General features: G+C 26.2%; 3 protein-coding genes across 4 annotated transcripts; 2 read left to right on the forward strand and 1 right to left on the reverse strand.

The window, feature by feature from the left end:
- Positions 1 to 54: 54 nt before the first annotated feature.
- LOC122506463 (ATP-dependent translocase ABCB1) lies at positions 55 to 9,695 on the forward strand. Of its 2 annotated transcripts, none has more exons than XM_043618659.1 (18): positions 55 to 332; positions 1,289 to 1,689; positions 2,314 to 2,485; positions 2,552 to 2,872; positions 2,973 to 3,197; positions 3,293 to 3,418; positions 3,764 to 3,967; positions 4,096 to 4,266; positions 4,540 to 4,701; positions 4,809 to 4,913; positions 5,042 to 5,209; positions 5,308 to 5,412; positions 5,491 to 5,856; positions 5,939 to 6,180; positions 6,266 to 6,422; positions 6,484 to 6,678; positions 6,757 to 7,110; positions 9,255 to 9,695. In XM_043618659.1, exons 1-18 carry the CDS (start codon positions 237 to 239, stop codon positions 9,453 to 9,455), a joined length of 3,771 nt encoding a protein of 1,256 aa, XP_043474594.1. In that variant the 5' UTR covers positions 55 to 236; the 3' UTR covers positions 9,456 to 9,695. The 2 variants fall into 2 exon arrangements, with proteins under 2 accessions (XP_043474594.1, XP_043474595.1); XM_043618660.1 differs by lacking the exon at positions 55 to 332 and adding an exon at positions 849 to 999.
- Positions 9,678 to 12,069, reverse strand: LOC122506465. The gene is made up of 5 exons (XM_043618668.1): positions 11,795 to 12,069; positions 11,433 to 11,554; positions 10,113 to 10,272; positions 9,911 to 10,030; positions 9,678 to 9,817 (listed from the first exon to the last, which is right to left on the reverse strand). Exons 1-5 carry the CDS (start codon positions 11,982 to 11,984, stop codon positions 9,693 to 9,695), a joined length of 717 nt encoding a protein of 238 aa, XP_043474603.1. The 5' UTR covers positions 11,985 to 12,069; the 3' UTR covers positions 9,678 to 9,692.
- Positions 12,070 to 12,342: 273 nt separating this feature from the next.
- On the forward strand, positions 12,343 to 20,907 carry LOC122506466 (tyrosine-protein kinase Fer). The gene is made up of 14 exons (XM_043618670.1): positions 12,343 to 13,042; positions 14,541 to 14,714; positions 14,887 to 14,983; positions 15,378 to 15,573; positions 15,869 to 16,006; positions 16,319 to 16,525; positions 16,741 to 16,924; positions 17,602 to 17,835; positions 18,032 to 18,208; positions 18,482 to 18,695; positions 19,241 to 19,393; positions 19,708 to 19,830; positions 20,070 to 20,192; positions 20,732 to 20,907. Exons 1-14 carry the CDS (start codon positions 12,830 to 12,832, stop codon positions 20,872 to 20,874), a joined length of 2,376 nt encoding a protein of 791 aa, XP_043474605.1. The 5' UTR covers positions 12,343 to 12,829; the 3' UTR covers positions 20,875 to 20,907.
- The last annotated feature ends 553 nt before the right edge of the window (positions 20,908 to 21,460 follow it).

The raw sequence follows: 21,460 nt of genomic DNA on the forward strand, positions 1-21,460 counted from the left end.
CCAAGTTTATTACAAACAATATTACAGGTAAAATTTTATCTACTGTTAAACCATTAATTTTATCAGAAACGTCAATGACAAGTACACTCTATTCATCGTGGCATTTCAGAATTATACGTTTATAAATACAAATTACAAAAAAAAGAAAAAATAAATTACAAATTTTTCGCAAATGTAGAAATATATCAGTCGCATATTCTCCTTATATACTATTTAAAATAAACTTAGGTTCAAAAATGAGATTAAAATCACTTATTGTGAAGTTTCTTTATATTCCTAAATACTTGCTAATTTATTTGATTGGACATCCTGTAAATCCAGTTAGAGACATTGTAAGTAAAAATTTATTCTTTTAATTATCCATGAGCGAATTGAGTTTGATTTTAATTATAAGAATAATCGTATCGATAATTAGAAACTAGATTAACAATGAAATTTTATTCATGTTGATTTTAAATTAATGTAGTAATTTTTTCGAAGTTTACAAACTTAAAGTTTTTCCTTTTTGTTCTATTTCGAAATAGTGATTTTAAAAAAAAAGTTTTTTCAATTTTCAAATGACGATAAACATTGCAATTTTATTATTCTAATTTTGTATAATTTTCTAAGTAATGGTGGAAAATCGGTTTAAGTAAAGTCAAGAACGTAATACACAAGCGGTACGAATTTTATCTACTGGAAAGGCATTCAAATTATCGTTCACGATAGCATAAAATAGTGAACATACGAGGAATGTGAATAGAATTATAAACTTCTCACTAAATTTGTTGTTCTATTTTGAAAAAAATAAATAAATAAATATCCAAAAGTAAAATGTAAATAAAAGAATTTTTAAAAAAAAGTATCAGTTTTAGAGATATAAAAATTTTTCTAATTAAAATATATTTGTTATGAGGTATAAAATTTTTGCAAATGAATTTTTTTGAAAAAGTGTTTCTAAATTTTATAAATACTTTAAACTGTAAATGGTGCTCGTATTTTCGGTGGAAAATTCGTTTTGTAAGTAAGGCTTTAATATTTAACATTTTAGTCACTAAATTTTAATGTTGTTGACTTGTTCTAATTACGTTTGGAAAAGGTTCCAATGTCCTAAAGACATCCTGGAGTTATTTTAAAGACGTTTTTGAGTCAGACACAAAAGGTCCTTGGGACGCTTATAATCAGGATCATTTAGTTACTCTGTACATTTTAGGACCTTAGCATCTTTAAGACATTCTAGTACCCATTGGGAATAATTCCATTATTATTTACAACAAATCATTCCACTCACTAATTAAATATTTTTCAGTTTCGTTATGCCACTAAATGGGAAACATTTTTAATGCTCGCTGGAATAATCAGCAGTGTAGCAACGGGAATAGCTGTGCCATGGAATGTACAAATGTTTGGCAAATTAGCTGGAGGAATGGTTGATGCTAAATTGAAAAGCACATTTGCAGAATATGGAATTGACATTTCCGAATATATTCATACTGATGTGATGGAAGCTGTGTCAACATTTGCAGTGGGCACAATCATTATCAGTTGTATTTTATTCAGTCTGTCTTACGTCAGTATTTGTTTATTTAATTACACTTCACAAAGGCAAAGTCTTCGAATAAGATCCATGTATTTAAAATCAATTTTACATCAAGACATAAGTTGGTATGACGTCATGAGTTGCGGTGACGTCGCAAGCAGATTAACAGAGTAAAAATAATTTTATCATTACATTTCGCTTATTCGATTGTTTTTAAGAAGCTTTTTTTTATTTAATAATTTAAGGGATTATCCTAGGTTATTGTAAAGCATCAACTATGCCAGAAGATTTGATTATGTAAATCGCTAAAAAAAATTCTAAATCTAAATTAATTTCGGTGGTAAAAATTTAAAACTCACCATTCAGCAGCTTCAGTACTGTTTACTATTTGTATCATCAGTCTTCTTCTTTCTTGAATGATATTCGATTGTATAAATTACAAAAACCTTTTTTTTTAAATGGGGATTGGGACTTACCATCTTGCATCTACATTCACGTGGGGCTGATAAACACAAATGACTAATTTTTGCCACGAACATGTTCCTCGAATCGTTTCTGAGACCCTTTTGGTCTGTAGCAGACTTTCGACATGCTGCTGCTGATCATTCTGCCTCACCTCGACTTTGACTCCTGAAAGATTGCAGAAAAATGAAAGAAAATTATTTTCGTTTTACATAATCATTCTTTGGAATCTTAGCTTTTCCATTGATCCCAAGAACAATAAGAATAATTGCTAATAACCAAAAAAATCAATACGTCTTTAAATAACAAAATAATATGTTTTCTATTTCTAGAGACGTCATGAAAGTCGAAGAAGGAATTGGGGAAAAATTCATCATCTTTCTACACCACTTTATAGCCGTAATTGGAAGTACAATCCTTGCATTTTACAATGACTGGAAACTCGCCTGTATTTGCATTGTACCATTCATAGTAATTGTAATAATTCTTTATTGCGTTGCAAAGGTAGGCAATCAATGTTAGAAAATTGTATAAAGACAAATAGATTTTTAAATAAAGAATTGTATTTAGGCAACAGCAAAAATGACTCGAAAGGAAGTTGAAGTTTACGCACAAGCAGGTTCTATAGCCGAGGAATCACTGTCTGCAATAAGAACAGTTGTTGCATTTGGAGGACAAAAACGAGAATTTCAAAGATATACAAAAAATCTTTTATCCACCTACAAGAATAATCTAAAAGCCGTCTTATTATCGGCTTTAGAATTTGGTTTAATTTGGTTCTCCACCTATACAACATACTCATTTGCATATTGGTATGGAGTTGAATTAATTCTGCGAGAAAGACTTCTACCATTTGGATCTCAAACTTTCACACCTCAATCCATGGCTATAGTGAGAATTACATTTTTTTAAATTAATCTTTTTAATTACTGAATAGTTGTTAATACTGAATATTTAATATTATATTTACTATTTTTTAATTTTTATCAAGATTTTCTTCAGCGAGATGATGGCGACTGTAAGTTTAGTGTCTGCTGCTGCGTACATTGAAACTTACGGACTTTGCAAAGCATCAGCAGCAAAAGTGTTTTCCATCATTGAACAAAAATCGAGTATCAATAATTTATCGTCAAGTGGCATAAGACTGCCTCATGTTGATGGATTTATAAAATTTCAGAATGTATCTTTTGAATATCCATCAAGACCTAATGTCAAAGTAAGTTATTTTTTAAAGAATAAAAACCTTTACTTGACACAGAATATAAATTATATATACTTTTACGATAAAATTATGAATTACCAAATTTTCAGGTTTTGAAAAACATTAACTTATCAATAGAAAAAGGAGAGACTATTGCTTTAGTCGGAAGTTCTGGATGTGGGAAATCTACATGTATTCAACTTGTGCAACGATTTTACGACATAAGTGGAGGACAGGTAATTCGAACCTATTGAATTTTTTTAACAGAAACTAGCAATTAAAGAAAAATTATTTCGAAACTACTTTTTATTCGATTCCGATCAATAATTAAGAGGACTATCTTATAGCAATATCAGAAAATGTTATTTAAATTACGAATAGCTTTTAATTTTAAATAAACCAGAATAGCTGAACTCAACATGTTGCACCTTCCATTCGGAATAATATTCGATTGTATAAATTAAAAATTGTTTTTAATTGGTTTCTTGCTGTATTAATAGACGCATTGAAAAATTGTTCATTAATATCTATTTGTATTTTAACAACCATTGAAAAATAGAAAATTAATTATATAATAATAGATCTTAATAGATGGGTACGATATAAGGGATTTCAATGTAAAATGGTATCGCAATCAATTAGGAACGGTTAGTCAAGAGCCAATCCTTTTCGATACAACAGTAGCTGAAAATATTCGCTATGGCAATATGACTGCTTCCATGGAGGATATTATTATGGCAGCTAAGGAAGCAAATGCTCATCATTTCATTATGAATCTACCTTATGTAAGTTTCTGTAAATTGTGAAAAGTTGCTTCAAGTTTAGATTCTATGGGGGTTTAGAATAGTTAAAGTAAAATAGTATCTACATTAACCTAGAGTTTTTCTAATAGAAAGTGATTTACTTTTTCTAGCAATATCACACACTTGTAGGTGAAGGAGGAACGAAAATATCTGGAGGTCAAAAGCAAAGAATTGCTATAGCAAGAGCTTTAGTAAGAGATCCAAAAATTTTACTTCTGGATGAAGCAACTTCTGCTCTTGATACTAAAATGGAGGCTAAAGTCCAAGCTGCATTGGATAAAGTAATCTATCTTATTCTAGTTTTTAGTTTACTTGTTACTCTTTCGCTTCTTTATGCTTGGATCTTACTTCCTGTATGAGCGATGTTAGACTTTTCAGTCCTTCCTTGATTGTCATGTCGACATTCTTTTGTAGCTATTAGCATTTTGCTTTATATCGCAAATTTATGCCTAAGTCCCTATTTCTATTTGTGGTGTCAAATTCAGATGCATTGCTGAAAACAGATCTGCAACTACTTAATACTCTCTAATCAATTGAAGTGTTTTTATTAATAGGTACACAAGGGAAGAACGACAATTATTGTTGCTCATCGATTATCAACAATACGAGGAGCTGACAAGATAATAGTGCTTATGAACGGAGAAGTTGTTGAACAGGGAAATCATGACTACTTAATGGGTCTGAAAGGTCATTATCATTCACTAGTTACTACACAGGTGTGAATAAATTTAATTTACAATTTTTAAAGACTTTTTTAAGAACCTTATGAATCATCATTCAGAACCTTTATAATGATTACAATTTTAAATTATTTTCCAAATAGGCGACAAGCATTGACTCAATCCAAGTAAAGGAGGTGAACAAATTTATAAACAAAAAAGAAATGAATGCCAATGAAAATGAAGATGAATTATGTGCTATATCGAAGGTATTATTTATTCTTTCCACAGTTTCACCACAGAAGTCGAATTTCGACTTATCTATACCTTAGCCTTTTTTTCTTTTAATCCTAAAAATTTTTGCTTATGTACAATTAATTTTTACCTAAATTTACAGATTCCATTTGAAGCAGCCATTGAAGAGATTCAAAATGAAATATCGACAATGAAAATTCTAAAACTTAGCAAACCTGAATGGGTTTATATTTCTTTTGGATGTCTCGCTTCTATTTTTGTTGGACTCTCTCCTCCAATTTTTTCCACATTCTTCGGAGATGTTATAGATGTAATTAGTTTTCTAATGTACATTTTAATTTCACAAATTTCTTATTCCAAATATTTATATTATTATATCGTTTGTTAATAGTTTTTGTTATATTTTAGGAACTCTCAGGACCAGATACAGATTTAATACGAAAGCGTACGAAAATATATTGTGTACGTTTTATACTAGCTGGTATTTTCATTGGACTATCAAACTTTGCTCAAGTTAGTTAAATTTTTATTTTAAAATATTTTATCTTTTGATTTAAATTTTTTACAAATGTATTATTTGTGAAATTATAGTACTATTTACTTGGACTGGCCAGTGAATGTACAACTCTAAGATTACGAGGATTAATTTTTCAAGCAATGTTGAAACAAGAGATTGGTTGGTTCGATAGACCGATAAATGGAACAGGAGCTCTTTGTTCTAAACTTTCAACTGAAGTCGCTGCAGTAAAAGGAGCAACTGGTCAGCGAATTGGAATAATTGTACAATCCTACAGCACAATCGTACTCTCCATTGCGATGTCAATTTACTATGAATGGAGACTTGGATTACTTGGCACTCTCTTCATTCCACTTATATTAATAACAAAAAACCTTCAGAATTTAATGTACAAGGAAGAAACGTGCAGTTATCATAAAAATTTGGAAAGGTCTACAAAGGTTAGCATTAAAGATTTAACTAATTTTATTCGATCTTTGGAGATTCAACAGATGAGTAACAATATCTCGTCTCAAATTCCAGATAGCAGTTGAAGCAGTGAGTAATATTAGAACTGTAATTGCCCTCGGAATACAGGATAATTGTTATCATTCATACGTGGCATCAATGCAACCTTCACTTGCTCTTGCAAAACGAAATACTCACTATCGTGGGTTAATCTTCGCTATGGCTAGATCAATTTCATATATTGCTTTAGCTTGCTGCATGTACTACGGTGGATATTTAATGAAAGAAGAAGGAATTCCATACTCCACTGTATTTAGGTAAAGACAAACTTTGAACAAATCTAACAAATCTATTTAAGATCCATCACTAACAATAATTTTTAAACGTACCAACATATTTCAGAATCTCTCAAGCTCTAATAATGGGAACTGTTATGGTTGCTTGTGCATTTGCATATGTTCCAAATGTTCAGAAAGGTTTGCAGGCAGCAGCAAACATCGTGTCGATTTTAGAAAGACCTCCAGAAATCCAGAACCCATTGGAAATTAAGAAAACAGAGGTAAGGAAAACAATTAATGAAATTGAACCCATTGCTTACAATATGCAATTTTTTTTTACAGAAGTTCTACGGTCAAGTGGCGTATAAAGACGTAGTATTTAAATACCCATCAAGAAATGAAGTAAAAGTATTGGACGGTTTAAATTTAATGATTCCAGCTGGAAAAACAGTTGCCTTAATAGGTCCCAGTGGATGTGGAAAAAGTACAATGGTACAATTACTGGAAAGATTCTACGATCCATTAGGAGGAACAGTGGCAAGTATTAATTTGGCAAAAATAAATTTAATATCAAATTTAAAACAAGTATTCTAAAGCTAATATGATATATTCTAGAGAATAGACAATAATAGCATCGATACCCTGTTGTTAAATACTTTGAGAATGCAGATGGGTTTGGTGTCTCAAGAACCAACATTATTTGCAAGAACAATAGCGGAAAATATTGCCTATGGCGATAATACCAGGGAAGCGCCAATGTGGGAAATTATAGAGGCAGCAAAACAAGCAAATGCACATGAATTCATTACGACTTTACCTCTTGGTTATGAAACAAAACTTGGCGATAGAGGAACTCAACTTTCCGGAGGACAAAAGCAGAGGATCGCCATTGCTAGAGTTCTAATTCGAAATCCTAAAATTCTCTTGTTGGATGAAGCTACATCAGCATTGGACTCAGAAAGTGAAAAGGTACGATTTCTTCTGCTCGGATTAATAAATATTTTCGCTATGCGGAACTTACTCAATCTCGAATAGATTTTATCATGGCGACAATAATTAGAATAAATTACGAGTATTCGCGGATTCAGTAATAGAGTATTTACTCCTTTCTTCTTTCTTGAATAATATTCGATTGTATAAATTACAAATACTTTTTTTTCTCCCATGCTGCATCTTCTTTCTTGAATGATATTCGATTGTATAAATTGCAAATACTTTTTAATCTTACTATGCTGCATTTTCTTTCTTGAATAATATTCGATTGCCCAAGTAGCACGCTGTATCACCTCAGTGTCATGGTGATATCTATCGGGGATATTCCTGTGATACTGAGGAAGTATCATAATGTCCGCTTTTTCTAATATCCCTGTGACATTCCTGCGATATTGCTGTGATATTGAGGGAATATTGCCGCGATATTGAGGCGGGATATTGAGGGGACATTGCTGCGATATTGAGGGGATACTTCACAAAATTTTCGCTATAAGTTCAAATTTGGACTTATAGAAAAAATTCTGTGAAATATTCCCTCAATATCACAGCATATCCCGCCTCAATATCGCAGCAGTATCTCCTCGATGTCACGGCAATATCCCCTCAATATCGCAGGAATGTCACAGGGATATTCAAAAAGGTGGACATTATGATACTTCCTCAGTATCACAGGAATATCCCCGATAGATATCGCAATGACACTCAGGTGATACAGCGTGATACTTGGATGTATAAATTACAAATACTTTTTAATCTTACCATGCTGCATCTTCTTTCTTGAATGATATTCGATTGTATAAATTACAAATACTTTTTATTCTTCCATCTTCTTTCTTGAATGATATTCGATTGTATAAATTACAAATACTTTTTAATCTTACCATGCTGCAACTTCTTTCTTGAATGATATTCGATTGTATAAATTACAAATACTTTTTAATCTTACCATGGTGCATCTTCTTTCTTGAATGATATTCGATTGTATAAATTACAAATACTTTTTATTTTCCATCTTCTTTCTTGAATGATATTCGATTGTATAAATTACAAATACTTTTTAATCTTACCATGCTGCATCTTCTTTCCTGAATAATATTCGATTGTTTAAATTACAAATACTTTTTAATCTTACCATGGTGCATCTTCTTTCTTGAATGATATTCGATTGTATAAATTACAAATACTTTTTAATCTTACCATGCTGCATCTTCTTTCCTGAATAATATTCGATTGTATAAATTACAAATACTTTTTAATCTTACCATGCTGCATCTTCTTTCTTGAATGATATTCGATTGTATAAATTACAAATACTTTTTTATCTTACCATGCTGCATCTTCTTTCTTGAATGATATTCGATTGTGTAAATTACTAGCAACATTTTATCTTGCCATCTCTCATTTCCCACAGTGAATATTTGATTTTGTTTATTACAAATATTATTTAAATAAAAATTGGTAAATTGTTCAGATGACTAACAAGTTTGAAATGTGAATTTAATTGAGCATCAACTTTTACCATCCTGCAACTTCATTCCGGAAAAAATACTTTATTTTGTAAATTAATAACAGAATTTTTATCAAAATAATTTTGATTATTAGATCTAATTACTAAGAACTTTTATATTAACAATTTTTATCTTCTCCTCACGTTCTGCACCAGTTTCTTTAGAGGTAGTTTTACTACCCTCTTCTCTATTCTTCTGTCTTCTTGTAGAGACTTTGGTTTCCTTAATCCCAAACTTCCTAGAAATAATCATAGTATTAGACTTTGCTCACAGTAATTTTCTTATATCAGCATAACATAAGAATTAAGACGAATGTATGTAGAATATTCACAGAAATTTTGTTCACGAACGTAAAAATAGAGGAGAGCAGAAATGTTCTCCTCCTTTAAATTAACAAATAATTTTTGTTTTTTAATTAAACTTTATTAGAACGTGATTTATTGTTACATTAATTAAAAACAATTGTTTAAGACGAATTTCAACAGTATTATTTCATCTTTTTATAACTAATCATCTTGAGACTATAATAAATATATTAAAATTTTTAATATTACCTTCTTATAACTACCGAATATAAATAGTAAAACAAATTATATTTCAAAAATTGTGTAGGTTGTTCAAGCTGCACTGGATAAAACGAGGCAAGGAAGAAGTTGTATTTTAATAGCGCATAGACTTTCAACAGTTGAAAATGCCGACGAGATATGTGTTATAAATGAAGGTCAAATTATCGAAAGTGGAACACATAAAGAACTTTTGGAAAAGAAGGGCGCATATTATGAATTACTATGTTTACAAAATATACGACGTTAAATAATTATTAAATTTAGTCATTAAATTACAATAGTTTTTAAACAATCTTTCAACATTTTTTTTAAAAATGAAAATGGTCTGATAAAAATAATAATCAACACATTTCTTACGTAAGTTTAGAATTTTAACTTTATCTAAAATCTTATGTGTTTAATAGTAAGAAAACTGAATCTTGTAGTTTGTATTAAAGTATTTAAATAAGGGAATACTTTTTCAGAAATTATAACTTTTTCTTCTTTACTTGTGTTTCTTATCAATGCAAATTGCATTTGATGATAGCCATTTTTCCAATTCAGTATTTTCAGTTTCTCTGGCATTTAAAATCAATTTTTTCAACGTCTTATCTTTTCTCAAAGAATATCCTGAAAAAATTGGAATTTTTTTTATTTTGACTTTATTTATATTATTAATTTAATATTTTTCAATATATTATTAATCAAAGATAATTAAATTACCATTTTTTAGTAGAAGATCGAGACATTTAAAATTTTTTTGCGCGGGATTTCGAATATAGTATGCAAATAACATATGAAAAGCATTTTCTCCGAAATTAGTTTCTTGAAATATGTTTGCACCTAAGCGAAAAATATAATTTTTTCTAGTAATTATTAATTATTTGTTCATTAATTTTTTAAGTAATTATTTTTTTATCATCACCTTTCGATAACATAAATTCAATTAAACTGTGATTTCCTCTGTAACAAACGCGATGAAAAGGTGTTATTCCTTCAAAATCCGGAAGAGTTGCATTTATCAAATGTGGCCAATATGTCGCCAATTCAATGCATTTATTGCAATTATTCTTTGCATAACATTTCTATAATAAAAATTCTTTTAGAATTTAATTTTGTTTTCAATTTAAAATTTTCGTAAAATTAACATTTTTTAACATTAGAATAAATAAAATTTGTATTTTTAAATACAAGTATAAATTACTATAAATATAATTATAGATATAAATAAAAAAATAAAATATAAAAAGATTAGAAAAGAATAATTTATTACAAATATTAATTATTATATAATTGTAAATAAATAAAAACATTAGCAGGGCTCGAACCAGTGATAGTATTTAAAAATACGGGCTTTACGGACCAAAAATGAAAAATTATGGACCATTTATGGACCAATTAACAATTTTTAACTGAAATTCTTCTTTAAATCAATTATTTTTAATAATTTTTTAAAAAATATACTAAAAATTATATACTAATTATAAGTACTAAAAATAATTGAAATTTTGTAATGAGTTTTATTATTTATGAAAATAATTGAATTCCTAAAAAGAATTTTATTATTTACGAAAATAATTGAATCCCTCTAAAAATATTATATTATTTATGAAAATAATTGAATTATTGCAAGAAAATTTATAAAAAATTTGTAAATCTAATTAAATCCTAATTAAATTCTTTTGAAGAATTTTTTTGAATTTTTTTTAAATAATGGATTTTTTTTAATAATTTTAATTGAAAATTTTTAAAGTAATTGAATTTAATATGAACAATTTCATTCAAGTTTTTCCAATAATCATGTTTCTTAATTATTGAAATTAAACATTTAATTCTTGAATTTTATTAAAATTTTTAGAAAATAATTGAATTCTCTGGAAAAATTTCTTTAATTTATTGAATACAATGGAATTTGTTAATAATTTTTTTTTGAAAATAATTGAATTCCTGAGAAGAATTTTATTATTTATAAAGATAATTGAAATTTTGATGAGAATTTTTAAAAATTTGGAATATAATTGAATTTTTGCATAGAATTTTATTGATTTTGAAAATAATTGAATTTTTACAATCATTTGTATCTTCTCAAATATTCTCCAAATTATATCGTGTAATTTACGAACTTTTCTTGCTTTTTTAATCAAATTACGGACTTTAAGGAACTTTTTTTTTAAAAAAAACTGACTTTTACGGACCTAGTTCAAGCCCTACAATAGTAATTATTTTGTTATAAAAAAATACCTACATCACTCGCTTTATGCAGTTCACTTAGTGCAACGTCCTGACGCAATTTCAATTTATCACTTATAAATTGCCAATTATTTGTAAACTTCATTTCTTTAATGATATTTGGTTCGTCCTTAGTTTCTAAAAAATATTTACATTTAATAGTAATCGAGAAATTTTGAATACAATTTTTAGCGCGCGAATTTTTTTTTTAAGCCCCTGTTTAATATTTTTCTTTAAAACACGCATGTATAACGGGTTGCCTACCTTTTGCTCCTTTTGTTGTTGCTAACATTTATAGGTTATGTTTAATTCTATTTTGACAATTATTTTTATTTTCTACTAAACTCTCTTTAAATATAGAAATAACTAATTACTTACCTGTGAGAAATGTGAGAAAGGAGAGAAACACTCCGATTATAATAATCAGAATCAGAAAAATGAGAAAATATGAATAATTTGCCGGTAACAATATTAACATATTTTTCAATGGCAATATGTATTTATAATAAAATACATAAAAACCAATGAAATCATTGTCGTCAAATTCTTCTTTTAGTATAAATAACATTTTAATTATTCACTAATAAAGACGAAAGAAAACATTTTTTAGATTCTCATTTTAAAGTTTTTTAATTTTTTAACTGAAAAGTGAAAAAAAGTTTGAGATCGAAACTATATCGAAAAATCTCGAAATGGACATTAAACAAATAACATAGAAAGGCAAACTCAAAATTTACTTTCTCGTGCAATTTTCGCATTGTGACTGTACCCTAATGCAGAATAAAGGTCTACACATAATAAATTCAGGAAAGCAATACACGAGATAAAGGAGAACGAAAATATATTTCTATTCTCTTCTATCTCATTCTGTTTATTACATTTGATTGTCGTCCCACATTTATATTGCATTATATTTTGGGATACATATTTGGACACTTGTCGTCTGGGATTTTCACATTATCCACGGCGGTATGTATTTTTGCCCAGACGGGAGATATGTGAGCACAAAAAAGTATAATTCAACTTGAAAGATATTCTCATTTTATACATTTTATATATATATATCTATATATATAAATAATGTTGATCTCAGTGTTATATCGACGATGAAATTTTTTCAAATACAACATTTGATTTCAAAAAGGAAAAAAAATCCCAGTGTCAGAGAATAAATAATAAATAAAAAAGTGATGTATCTTTGTCCTAATTTTTCGGATAGTTGGGTGTTCGGTAATTTATTATTCAAAGTGGTGTTGTAAATTATTTAAAAAAAAAGGATCCGATTGTAAAAAGAATATTTTGGTTTATATGAAAACGAACAGAGGAGTTGAAAAGAAATGATCCAGATTTGTGTTGTGATTTAATTTTTCAAAAGAAAACAGGAAAGTGAAATTTTTTATTTGGGAGAAAAAAATGGGTTTTTCTACGAGTTTACAGGGTCAGGCCTCACATGAGGCACTTTTGGGTCGTCAGGAAGCTGAAATTAAACTCCTGGAGACGATGCGCCGGTGTCTCGCCACTAAAGTTAAATCTGATCGCGAATATGCTTCGACTATTTCTTCCTTGACTGTTCAGGGGAGAAAAATCGAACGTACCGAGGAACTTATTGGAAGTATGATTGCTCAGGTATTTTAATTTTTTATTTATAATAAAAAAAATAATATTTTCTAATGAAATTCAAAAGATATTTTTGTTTTCCTAAACTCGTGAAAACAGATTTAAAATCACAATATTGAATATTGTTTTTATCCTTTTTTTAAGAAGAGAGTAAATTTATATTTAATTTTTATTATTCAAAACTTTTAATAACATTTTTCGCAAAAATTTAATTATTTTCATGTAAATAATAATATTTTTTAGAACAATTCAATTATTTTCAATACAATTTTAATAAAATTTCTTGAGAGAATACAATTATTTTTTGAAAATATTAATTAAATTCGATTATTTTCAAGAATTCTAATATAAATTCAATTATTTTCGACAATTTTGATGAAATTCTTTTTAAAAAAATCATTATTTTCAAAATTTTAAATAAAATTCTTTTAAAAAATTCCATTATTTTCAAAAATTCTGATAACATTTTTCGAAACAATTCAATTATTCAATATAATAAAATTCTTCAAAGGAATTCAATTATTTTTATTATAAATAATACAATGTCTCAAAATAATACAATTATTTTTAAAAATATTAATTAAATTCTATAATTTTCAAGAGTTTTAATAAAAATTCAATTATTTTCAACAATTCTGATCAAATTCTTCGAAACAATTCAATTATTTTCATAAATTGTAAAATTCTTGTCAAAAATTCAATTATTTTTGTAAATAACAAAATTCTTCTGCGAGAAATTCAATTATTTTCAATCACAATTTTAATTAAATTTCTATTGAAAAAATTCAATTATATTCAAAATAATTTTAATAAAATTTCTCTAAGAGGTTCATTTTGTTTTTAAAAATTATAATAAAATTTTTCTAAACAATTCAATTGTTCTCAAAAGTTTTTAAGCAAAATTTTTTGTAAATTTCAATTATTTTCAAAATTTTTAATTAAAATTACTTTATTATTTTTTATGAACAATTTTAATATAATTTAATATGAAAATTATTAATTACAATTAATAATAAACACGATTATTTTAAAAACTTAATAGAAATTCTTCTTAAAATTCAATTATTTTCAAAAGTTTTAGTAAAAATTATTTTTAAAAAACTGCACTATTTTCAAGAATATTGAAATAAATTCTTCAAAACAATTTAATTATTTTAAAGAATTTTAATAAAATTTTTTCCAAGAATTAAATTATTTTTCAATACAATTTTCATTACATTTACTCGAAAGAATTCAATTATTGAAAAAATGTTGATAAATTTCTTGAAATTAATTAAATTACTACATAAAAATAATTTTATAAAAGATTAAAATCATTTTCTTGATCTAATTAAAAATGTAGTCGAAATGTCCCTTTAAAAATAATTTTGTTGAATATTTAAATTATTTTCTTGATATAATTACATAAAAATATCGATGTAACCTCCCATTAAAATTAGAAAGACATTTTCTTTCTGTATACGTATTAATTTGATTTAAATTTAATTTTCGTATAAATTCTTCTCAGGGTTGGCGAGAGATTATGGATTCTATAGATCAGACGGCAAAACTCATAAAACATCAGGCCGACTCAATGGAAACTAATGTTGTCGAACATATCAGCTTTCTCTATTCGGAGCGTAGACGTGCGAGGAAATTGTATCAAGAGGAGCAGACCTGGTTAAATAATCAATTTCAACAAGTAAAAAAAACGAAAATATTTTACTACAATGAAAATCAAAAAGTTTAAATTCAAAATTAAAATTGAAAATTAAAATTAAAATTCAAAATTAAAATTCAAAATTAAAATTAAAAGTTAAAATTAAAAAAAATGAAATATTTTCAAGATAATAACTTTTTTTTATTTCTTTTAGTTAACAGACGATGTGGCTAGAAAAAAGGCGGATTACCAAAAGAGTTTAGAATCGTATAAATTAATGAGATCCCGTTTCGAAGAGCATTACGTAAAGTGTACGTATTTTTTCTTTTACTTCTTTTATTTCCTTTAAAAAAAAAATTTCTGTTTATCGTATTTTTATTTTCTGTATTTTACTTTTTATTTTCTGTAATTTTCGTTTTATTTGATGTATTTTTCTTTTCATTTTCTAAAATTTACCTTTTATTGATTGAATAAAAAAGACAGAAAATAAAAAGAAAAATAACAGAAAATAAAATGAAAATTACAGAAAATAGTCTGTAATTTTCATTTTATTTTCTATATTTTTCTTTTCATTTTCTTTAATTTACTTTTTATTGATTACATAAAAATGAAGAAAATAAAATGAAAATTACAGAATAAAAAAAGAAAATTTTGTTATAGTTCCTATATTTTTTATTTTCCAAATTTTTTTTTGTTCAATCACAGCTGGAAGGGGAGGAAGAAAATTGGACGAAGTGAGGGAAAAATATCAAAAAGCCTGTAGAAAATTGCATCTAACGCATAATGAATACGTTTTACTTCTTGGCGCCGTCACCGAATGTGAAAATGATTTAAGAACTTGCTATTTACCGAGTCTACTTAATCGGCAACAAACAATTCATCAGGACTTTATTTCTTCCTGGTAATGCACACAAATTTTTTTTTATTTCTCATATTTTAAAATTAGAAAGGAATTTTCCTTTTTTTTTGTGTGTTGAAAAATCCTTAAAAATTAAAGTTAATAATTAATAATTCTTCGAAAATGAAGAAAGGAAAAAAAAATTAATTTCAATTTGTTTTTTTCGTCATATGCTTTACATTCTTGTGAAAACAAAGAGAATGAAAAAAGGTAATTAAATAATTACAAGCAGGAAATAAGCATTCTTATTTCAAGAACAACAAAATAATTATGTTTTCTTTTGATTTTTTTTTTTTAGGAAAATCATTATGCAAGATGTGGTCAAGTATTCAGATTTTACGACAGATAAATTTTTAGAGATTCACACTCGCATGAGGAAAGCAATTGATACTATAAAACCAATTGAAGAATATAAGGATTTTGTGGGAAAACATAGGTACAATGTTTTTTTAAATACTATTTTTTATTTTTACTCTATTTTTATTTTATTATTTTCTGTTACGAATTTTCTTTAAAAACTAAATTACTTTTATTATTATTATTATTATTTTCTATCATTTTTTTTACGAATTTTCTTTAGAAACTAAAATACTTTTATGATTTTTTTTTTATTATTTTCTTTTACGAATTTTCTTTAAAAACTGAATAAATTTTATAATTTTTTTCCATTTTCTTTAAGAATTTTTAGTAGAGATTATTAATTTTAAAAAAGAGAAACTATTTTCGAAAATATTGTTTACCTTTTCAGAACGAGGCCAGCATCGCCAATAAGATTTACATTTGATGAAAATCTCGTGGAAGATACGTCGGGAAAATTATTGCCAAATAAATTGACTGTCGATAATTTAACGATAGACTGGTTACGAAATCGCTTGTCAGAATTGGAAGTTTCTTTAAAAACAACGCAGCACAGTCGACAGACTTCACAATCGTTGGATAACAATTGTGATTCAAAGTAGGAAAATAAAGAAATTCATTTTTCTCAAATACTTTTCTTATTAGCGTATTTTATGCTCTATTCAAATTTATTTTCAATTTCATTAAATTGATTAATTTTAAAAAGTATTTGATTTTATCACTCGGTTGTTTTTAATTATTTAATAAAACATTGAATTTAACGATAATTCGGAGTGATTAATTTAAAATTATTCAATTGTTTTTTTTCAATAGAACGCCACTGCTTGATTATTCGCAAGAAAGAGAAGAGCTGAAAATTCGTTGTCAGGAAAAAAAATTACAGAGACAGGCCGAAGTGATAAGAAGTGCTCTCAATGAACTAGGATGCGAAGAATTACCTTCAGGTTGCGATCTTTCTGTCGAGGGATCTTTCACGGAAACACCCACAATAAGCAAGGTATTTTTAAATTAATTATTAAATTACAAAATTTTTGAATCCTAATTCTTATCGATTAAAAAATCAAAAATTAATTTAATTATTTCTACTTTCAATTTAAAAATTTAATTCATTTTCTTAGAATAGAATTTTTTTTTTTACAAAATTGCTTCCTTTGTTTAATATCAATTTTGCGGATGAATTACATTTACAGAAGAAAAGAATCGTTGAAAATGGTTTTTTCACGCTTAGAAGAAATCAAAGGTTTATGACAATAATAAAATCTCCCTTTAAATCATTACCGATGATTCATGAAACACAAAATGGAATGATTAGAGCAGGTAGCGAAGGCGCTACACCAAAAAGCGTAGATAGTCCACCTGTTGTACGTCTTTGTTTGTTGTTGCTGTTGTTGTTTTGCGACTGACAAAACTAGAAAAAAATTCCCTAATTTCAAAATAATATGCATGATACTAATTAAAAAAAAAATTTTAACTTGTGTCGTGATTTTCTTTTTATGATTGATAATTAATCCATGTTTTAAATATTATTTGAATTTTATTTAGGAATGAGAAGAAATATTAGGAAACTTTAGAAAATTAGGCCTATGGATACTTTTTGTGAATCGTGTTTGTGTAATTTTATGATAAGTAATTATAGTGAAATTATTTCTAAATTATTATTATTTTCTAATTCAGGTGCCACTGCGTGGAATTACAAATTCATCGAATAATCAAAAAGGAAGTGGAAATTCTGGTTTGATGGAGGAAGAATGGTTTCACGGTGTTCTACCGAGAGAAGAAGTCGTGAGACTTTTGGTAAATAAAGGCGATTTTCTAGTGAGAGAAACAACAAGAAATGACGAATGTCAAATTGCTTTATCCGTCTGTTGGGATGGACATAAACATTTTATCGTTCAAACAACACCAGAGGTAAATAATTCAAATTAATGAAACAGAAATTTTTAGAAATTAAACTCAAATAATAAATATTAATAAAATAATTCAATAATATAATTATAACTAATTTTCCAAATTTTTTTTGTTTTTATGGAATATAAATAGTGGCGTATTTTTCAAAATAAAAAATAATGTTCTATTCTAATTGTTTTTTTTCTCGATTTAATAGGGACATTATCGTTTCGAAGGACCGATGTTTCCCTCAATTCAAGAATTGATAATGCATCAATTAAAATCTGGTTTGCCAGTAACTAGTCGATCGGGAGCAATTCTCAAAACTCCGATTCTTCGCGAACGATGGGAACTGAACAATGATGACGTTATTCTTTTAGAAAAAATTGGACGTGTAAGTTTTTAATAATTATTCTCAAATTCAATAAGTTTAAAAATATTTAATAATTCATGGTTCGAACAAGTTAATTAATTTGAAAAAAATAGCGAAAAGTAACTCGTTAATTAATTTTAAAAACGCAGAGAAAAATAACTAAGACGTATTTGAAAAAAGTAGAGAAAATAACTTTAAAATCTTTTTTTTTTAATTTAAATTAATTTGAAAGTACTTTTTAAAAATATTTTTTCATGTGAAATTAATGAGGATTGTGTTTTTTATTGTGAATAGGGTAATTTTGGAGATGTTTATAAGGCACAGTTAAAATCGTGTAAGACTGAAGTAGCTGTTAAAACATGCAAAGTGACATTACCGGATGAGCAGAAGAAGAAATTTCTACAGGAGGGCAGAATTTTAAAGCAATACGATCATCCGAATATTGTCAAATTAATTGGAATTTGTGTGCAAAAACAGCCTATTATGATTGTTATGGAATTAGTTCCAGGTAAACTATTATTTTCTTTTTACATTATTTATTAGAATTTTTTTTAATATTTAAATTTTTTCAAGAAATAAATATAAATTATTAATTATCTCAATCAAACGTTTCAATTTAATTCAAAATTTCGTTTGACAAAAATTAATAATTTATTTCTTTATTTTTGACGATGTTTATAATACTTAAAATTTTTTTGCAAAACTAATCATTAATAATTATTTTAGTCAAACTATTCAATTTAATTCAAAATTTCGTTTCAACAAAATAATTAATAATTTTGAAAAAATATAAATAAATTATTAATTATTCTACTATCAAAGGAATTATTAATTATTCTACGATCAAAAGAATACTTAATTACTTATGGATTAATTTCCACTGTTTTCTGTTTAAAATTATTTTAAAATCTTAAAAAAAAACAATAAATACCGAAATGAAATATAAATTTGGTTTAAATTGCATAAAAAAAAAGGATTTAAAACGCAAAATTTTTGTTTATTTTTTTCTCTCTTAATCCTAATATTTTATATTTGCAAAAATTTATTTTCCAGGCGGCTCTCTTCTTACATATCTTAAAAATAATAAAAGTACCATCGCTCAGAAAGAGCAGCTTCGAATGTGTAAAGACGCAGCGGCGGGAATGCGTTATTTAGAATCAAAATCTTGTATACACAGGGACTTGGCTGCAAGAAATTGTCTCGTTGGTAAGCAAAAATTATTATTAATTTACAGAAAAAGTAAAATAAAATATTTTTATTTCTTTTCATAAATATTTTTATTATTAAAAATTTTTTTCAATCATTTATTATTTTGAATGGATAAATTTTATTTATTAATCAAAATTCACAGGAATTGGAAAATATTTTTTTTTGAATTCTATTATTTCTTTTAAAGAATTGTGAAAAAAATTTCTAATTTAATATTAATTTAATTTAATTTAATTTATTCTTTAAATTAAATTAATTTAATATTTAAATAATCTAAAAGTTTCTAATTCTAAAAAATTTTTAATTTCCAGGATACGAGACAATTGTAAAAATATCCGATTTCGGAATGTCTCGAGAAGAAGAAGAATATATTGTCTCGGATGGAATGAAACAAATTCCAATTAAATGGACAGCGCCAGAGGCTCTTAATTTTGGTAAATTAAATTTTCTCCCGCCTCGCAAAATAATTATTTACTGTTTTTTTGAAAATTTTTGGACAATAATTAAAATTCCTTTCCTTCAATCTTTTTCTTTTGTAAATTTATAAAGAATTAAGAAAAAATAAATTCTTCAATAAAAATTCAATTCAAAATTTAAATTTTCAATCAAATTTAAAATATTTCTTTTAAATTGAAAATGGAATTTTTTAATGAGAAAATTTTTATAATTTCAGGAAAATATACTTCACTTTGTGATGTTTGGAGTTACGGTGTTTTAATGTGGGAGATATTTTCGAAAGGCGGAAGTCCTTATCATGGAATGTCAAATTCTCAAGCCCGTGAACAAATTGACAAAGGTAGAAAATATTTTAAATATATTTATCATGTTAATAAATTCAATTCCTGTTACGAATTTTATTATTCATGCAAAAGAATTTTAAATATTTATAAAAATAATTTAATTCTTGCGAAGAATTTTTTGAAACATTTTTAAATAATTAATGTCTTACGACTAATTTTATGGAAATTCTAATATATAAAAATAATTGAATTCCTGAGAAATTGAATTCATTTTTACTATTCATGCGAACAGAATTGAATTCTTACGAAGATTTTTACAACAAATTTTTTTAAATAATTGAATTCTGTTTGGAAATTTTATGAAAATAGAAAATATTGAAAATCATTGAATTTGGAAAAGTTTTTAAAAATAGGAATTGAATCGTTTCAAAGAATTTGATTATAATTTTTGAGAATAGTTTTTTGAATTCTAGTATTAGCGAATAAGTAGTGGAAATTCTAAAAAAAAACAGAAATAACAAAAAAATGAAAATTATTAAAATTCAAAATTTATAAATAATTATAATTATTAATTATTTTTACATTTTCCGTTAAGGTTATCGAATGCCAGCACCGGAAGGAACACCCGACGAGGTTTATCGATTAATGTCACGTTGCTGGGAATATGATCCCGAAAATAGACCACATTTCGATCAAATTTATTCAATTGTCGAGACTTTATCACAAGCTTATTTATAAAAAAACAAAAGTTTATGCAAAAAAAAAAGAAAATTTTTTGCAAAATATTTTTTTATGAAAAAACAAATTTTATTCGAATTAGATCTAATTATTTTTTAAAAATTTTTTAAATTTCGACAAAAGAAATTTTTTCTACATCTGACGATATGGATAAGATTTTCTTTTTATTATTCGCGATCTAAAGTTTCATTGTTAAAATTGTTAAAAAAAGAATTTTTTTTTGTATAAAGAATTGTATTTTTTGTTTTCTTTTTTTTTTTATAAATTATATATATGTTTGTGAAAAAAAGTTTAAGTAGAGTTTATATATTTTTTTTTTGAAATTATTTCAAGAGTATTATTATTAAAAAATAGAAAAGAAATAGAAATTTATATTTTCTGTTTATTTGTAGGCGCAATTTATAGTTATATGTTACTTTTCTTTCCTGAGCATCAATTTTTAAATTAATCGCTGAAAATATTATTAATTAAGTCAACGCAAGTCATAAAATTACGTCCAAATATTTTTAGTTTACAAAGCAATTTATTTAGCAATTTAAGTGTGTTGAGCGAAACAATATTTAGAATTTTTTTTTTTAATATAAAA

Source organism: Leptopilina heterotoma, unplaced genomic scaffold (genome assembly GCF_015476425.1).
Source record: "Leptopilina heterotoma isolate Lh14 unplaced genomic scaffold, ASM1547642v1 Lhet_42, whole genome shotgun sequence".
Lineage (NCBI taxonomy): Eukaryota > Metazoa > Arthropoda > Insecta > Hymenoptera > Figitidae > Leptopilina > Leptopilina heterotoma.

Bases quoted from the DNA above. Each gene is read 5' to 3' on its own strand.
- LOC122506465 (XM_043618668.1), bottom strand. From the start codon at position 11,984: ATGTTATTTATACTAAAAGAAGAATTTGACGACAATGATTTCATTGGT. The intron at 11,555-11,794 runs GTAAGTAATTAG...AATATTTTTTAG, and splicing joins CTTTCTCACATTTCTCACAG to AAACTAAGGACGAACCAAAT. The intron at 10,273-11,432 runs GTAGGTATTTTT...TTTTTATTATAG, and splicing joins AACTGCATAAAGCGAGTGAT to AAATGTTATGCAAAGAATAA.
- LOC122506466 (XM_043618670.1), top strand. From the start codon at position 12,830: ATGGGTTTTTCTACGAGTTTACAGGGTCAGGCCTCACATGAGGCACTT. The intron at 14,715-14,886 runs GTAAAAAAAACG...TATTTCTTTTAG, and splicing joins TAAATAATCAATTTCAACAA to TTAACAGACGATGTGGCTAG. The intron at 16,925-17,601 runs GTATTTTTAAAT...TTTCTAATTCAG, and splicing joins AAACACCCACAATAAGCAAG to GTGCCACTGCGTGGAATTAC.
- LOC122506463 (XM_043618659.1), top strand. From the start codon at position 237: ATGAGATTAAAATCACTTATTGTGAAGTTTCTTTATATTCCTAAATAC. The intron at 3,198-3,292 runs GTAAGTTATTTT...CCAAATTTTCAG, and splicing joins CATCAAGACCTAATGTCAAA to GTTTTGAAAAACATTAACTT. The intron at 3,419-3,763 runs GTAATTCGAACC...ATATAATAATAG, and splicing joins ACGACATAAGTGGAGGACAG to ATCTTAATAGATGGGTACGA.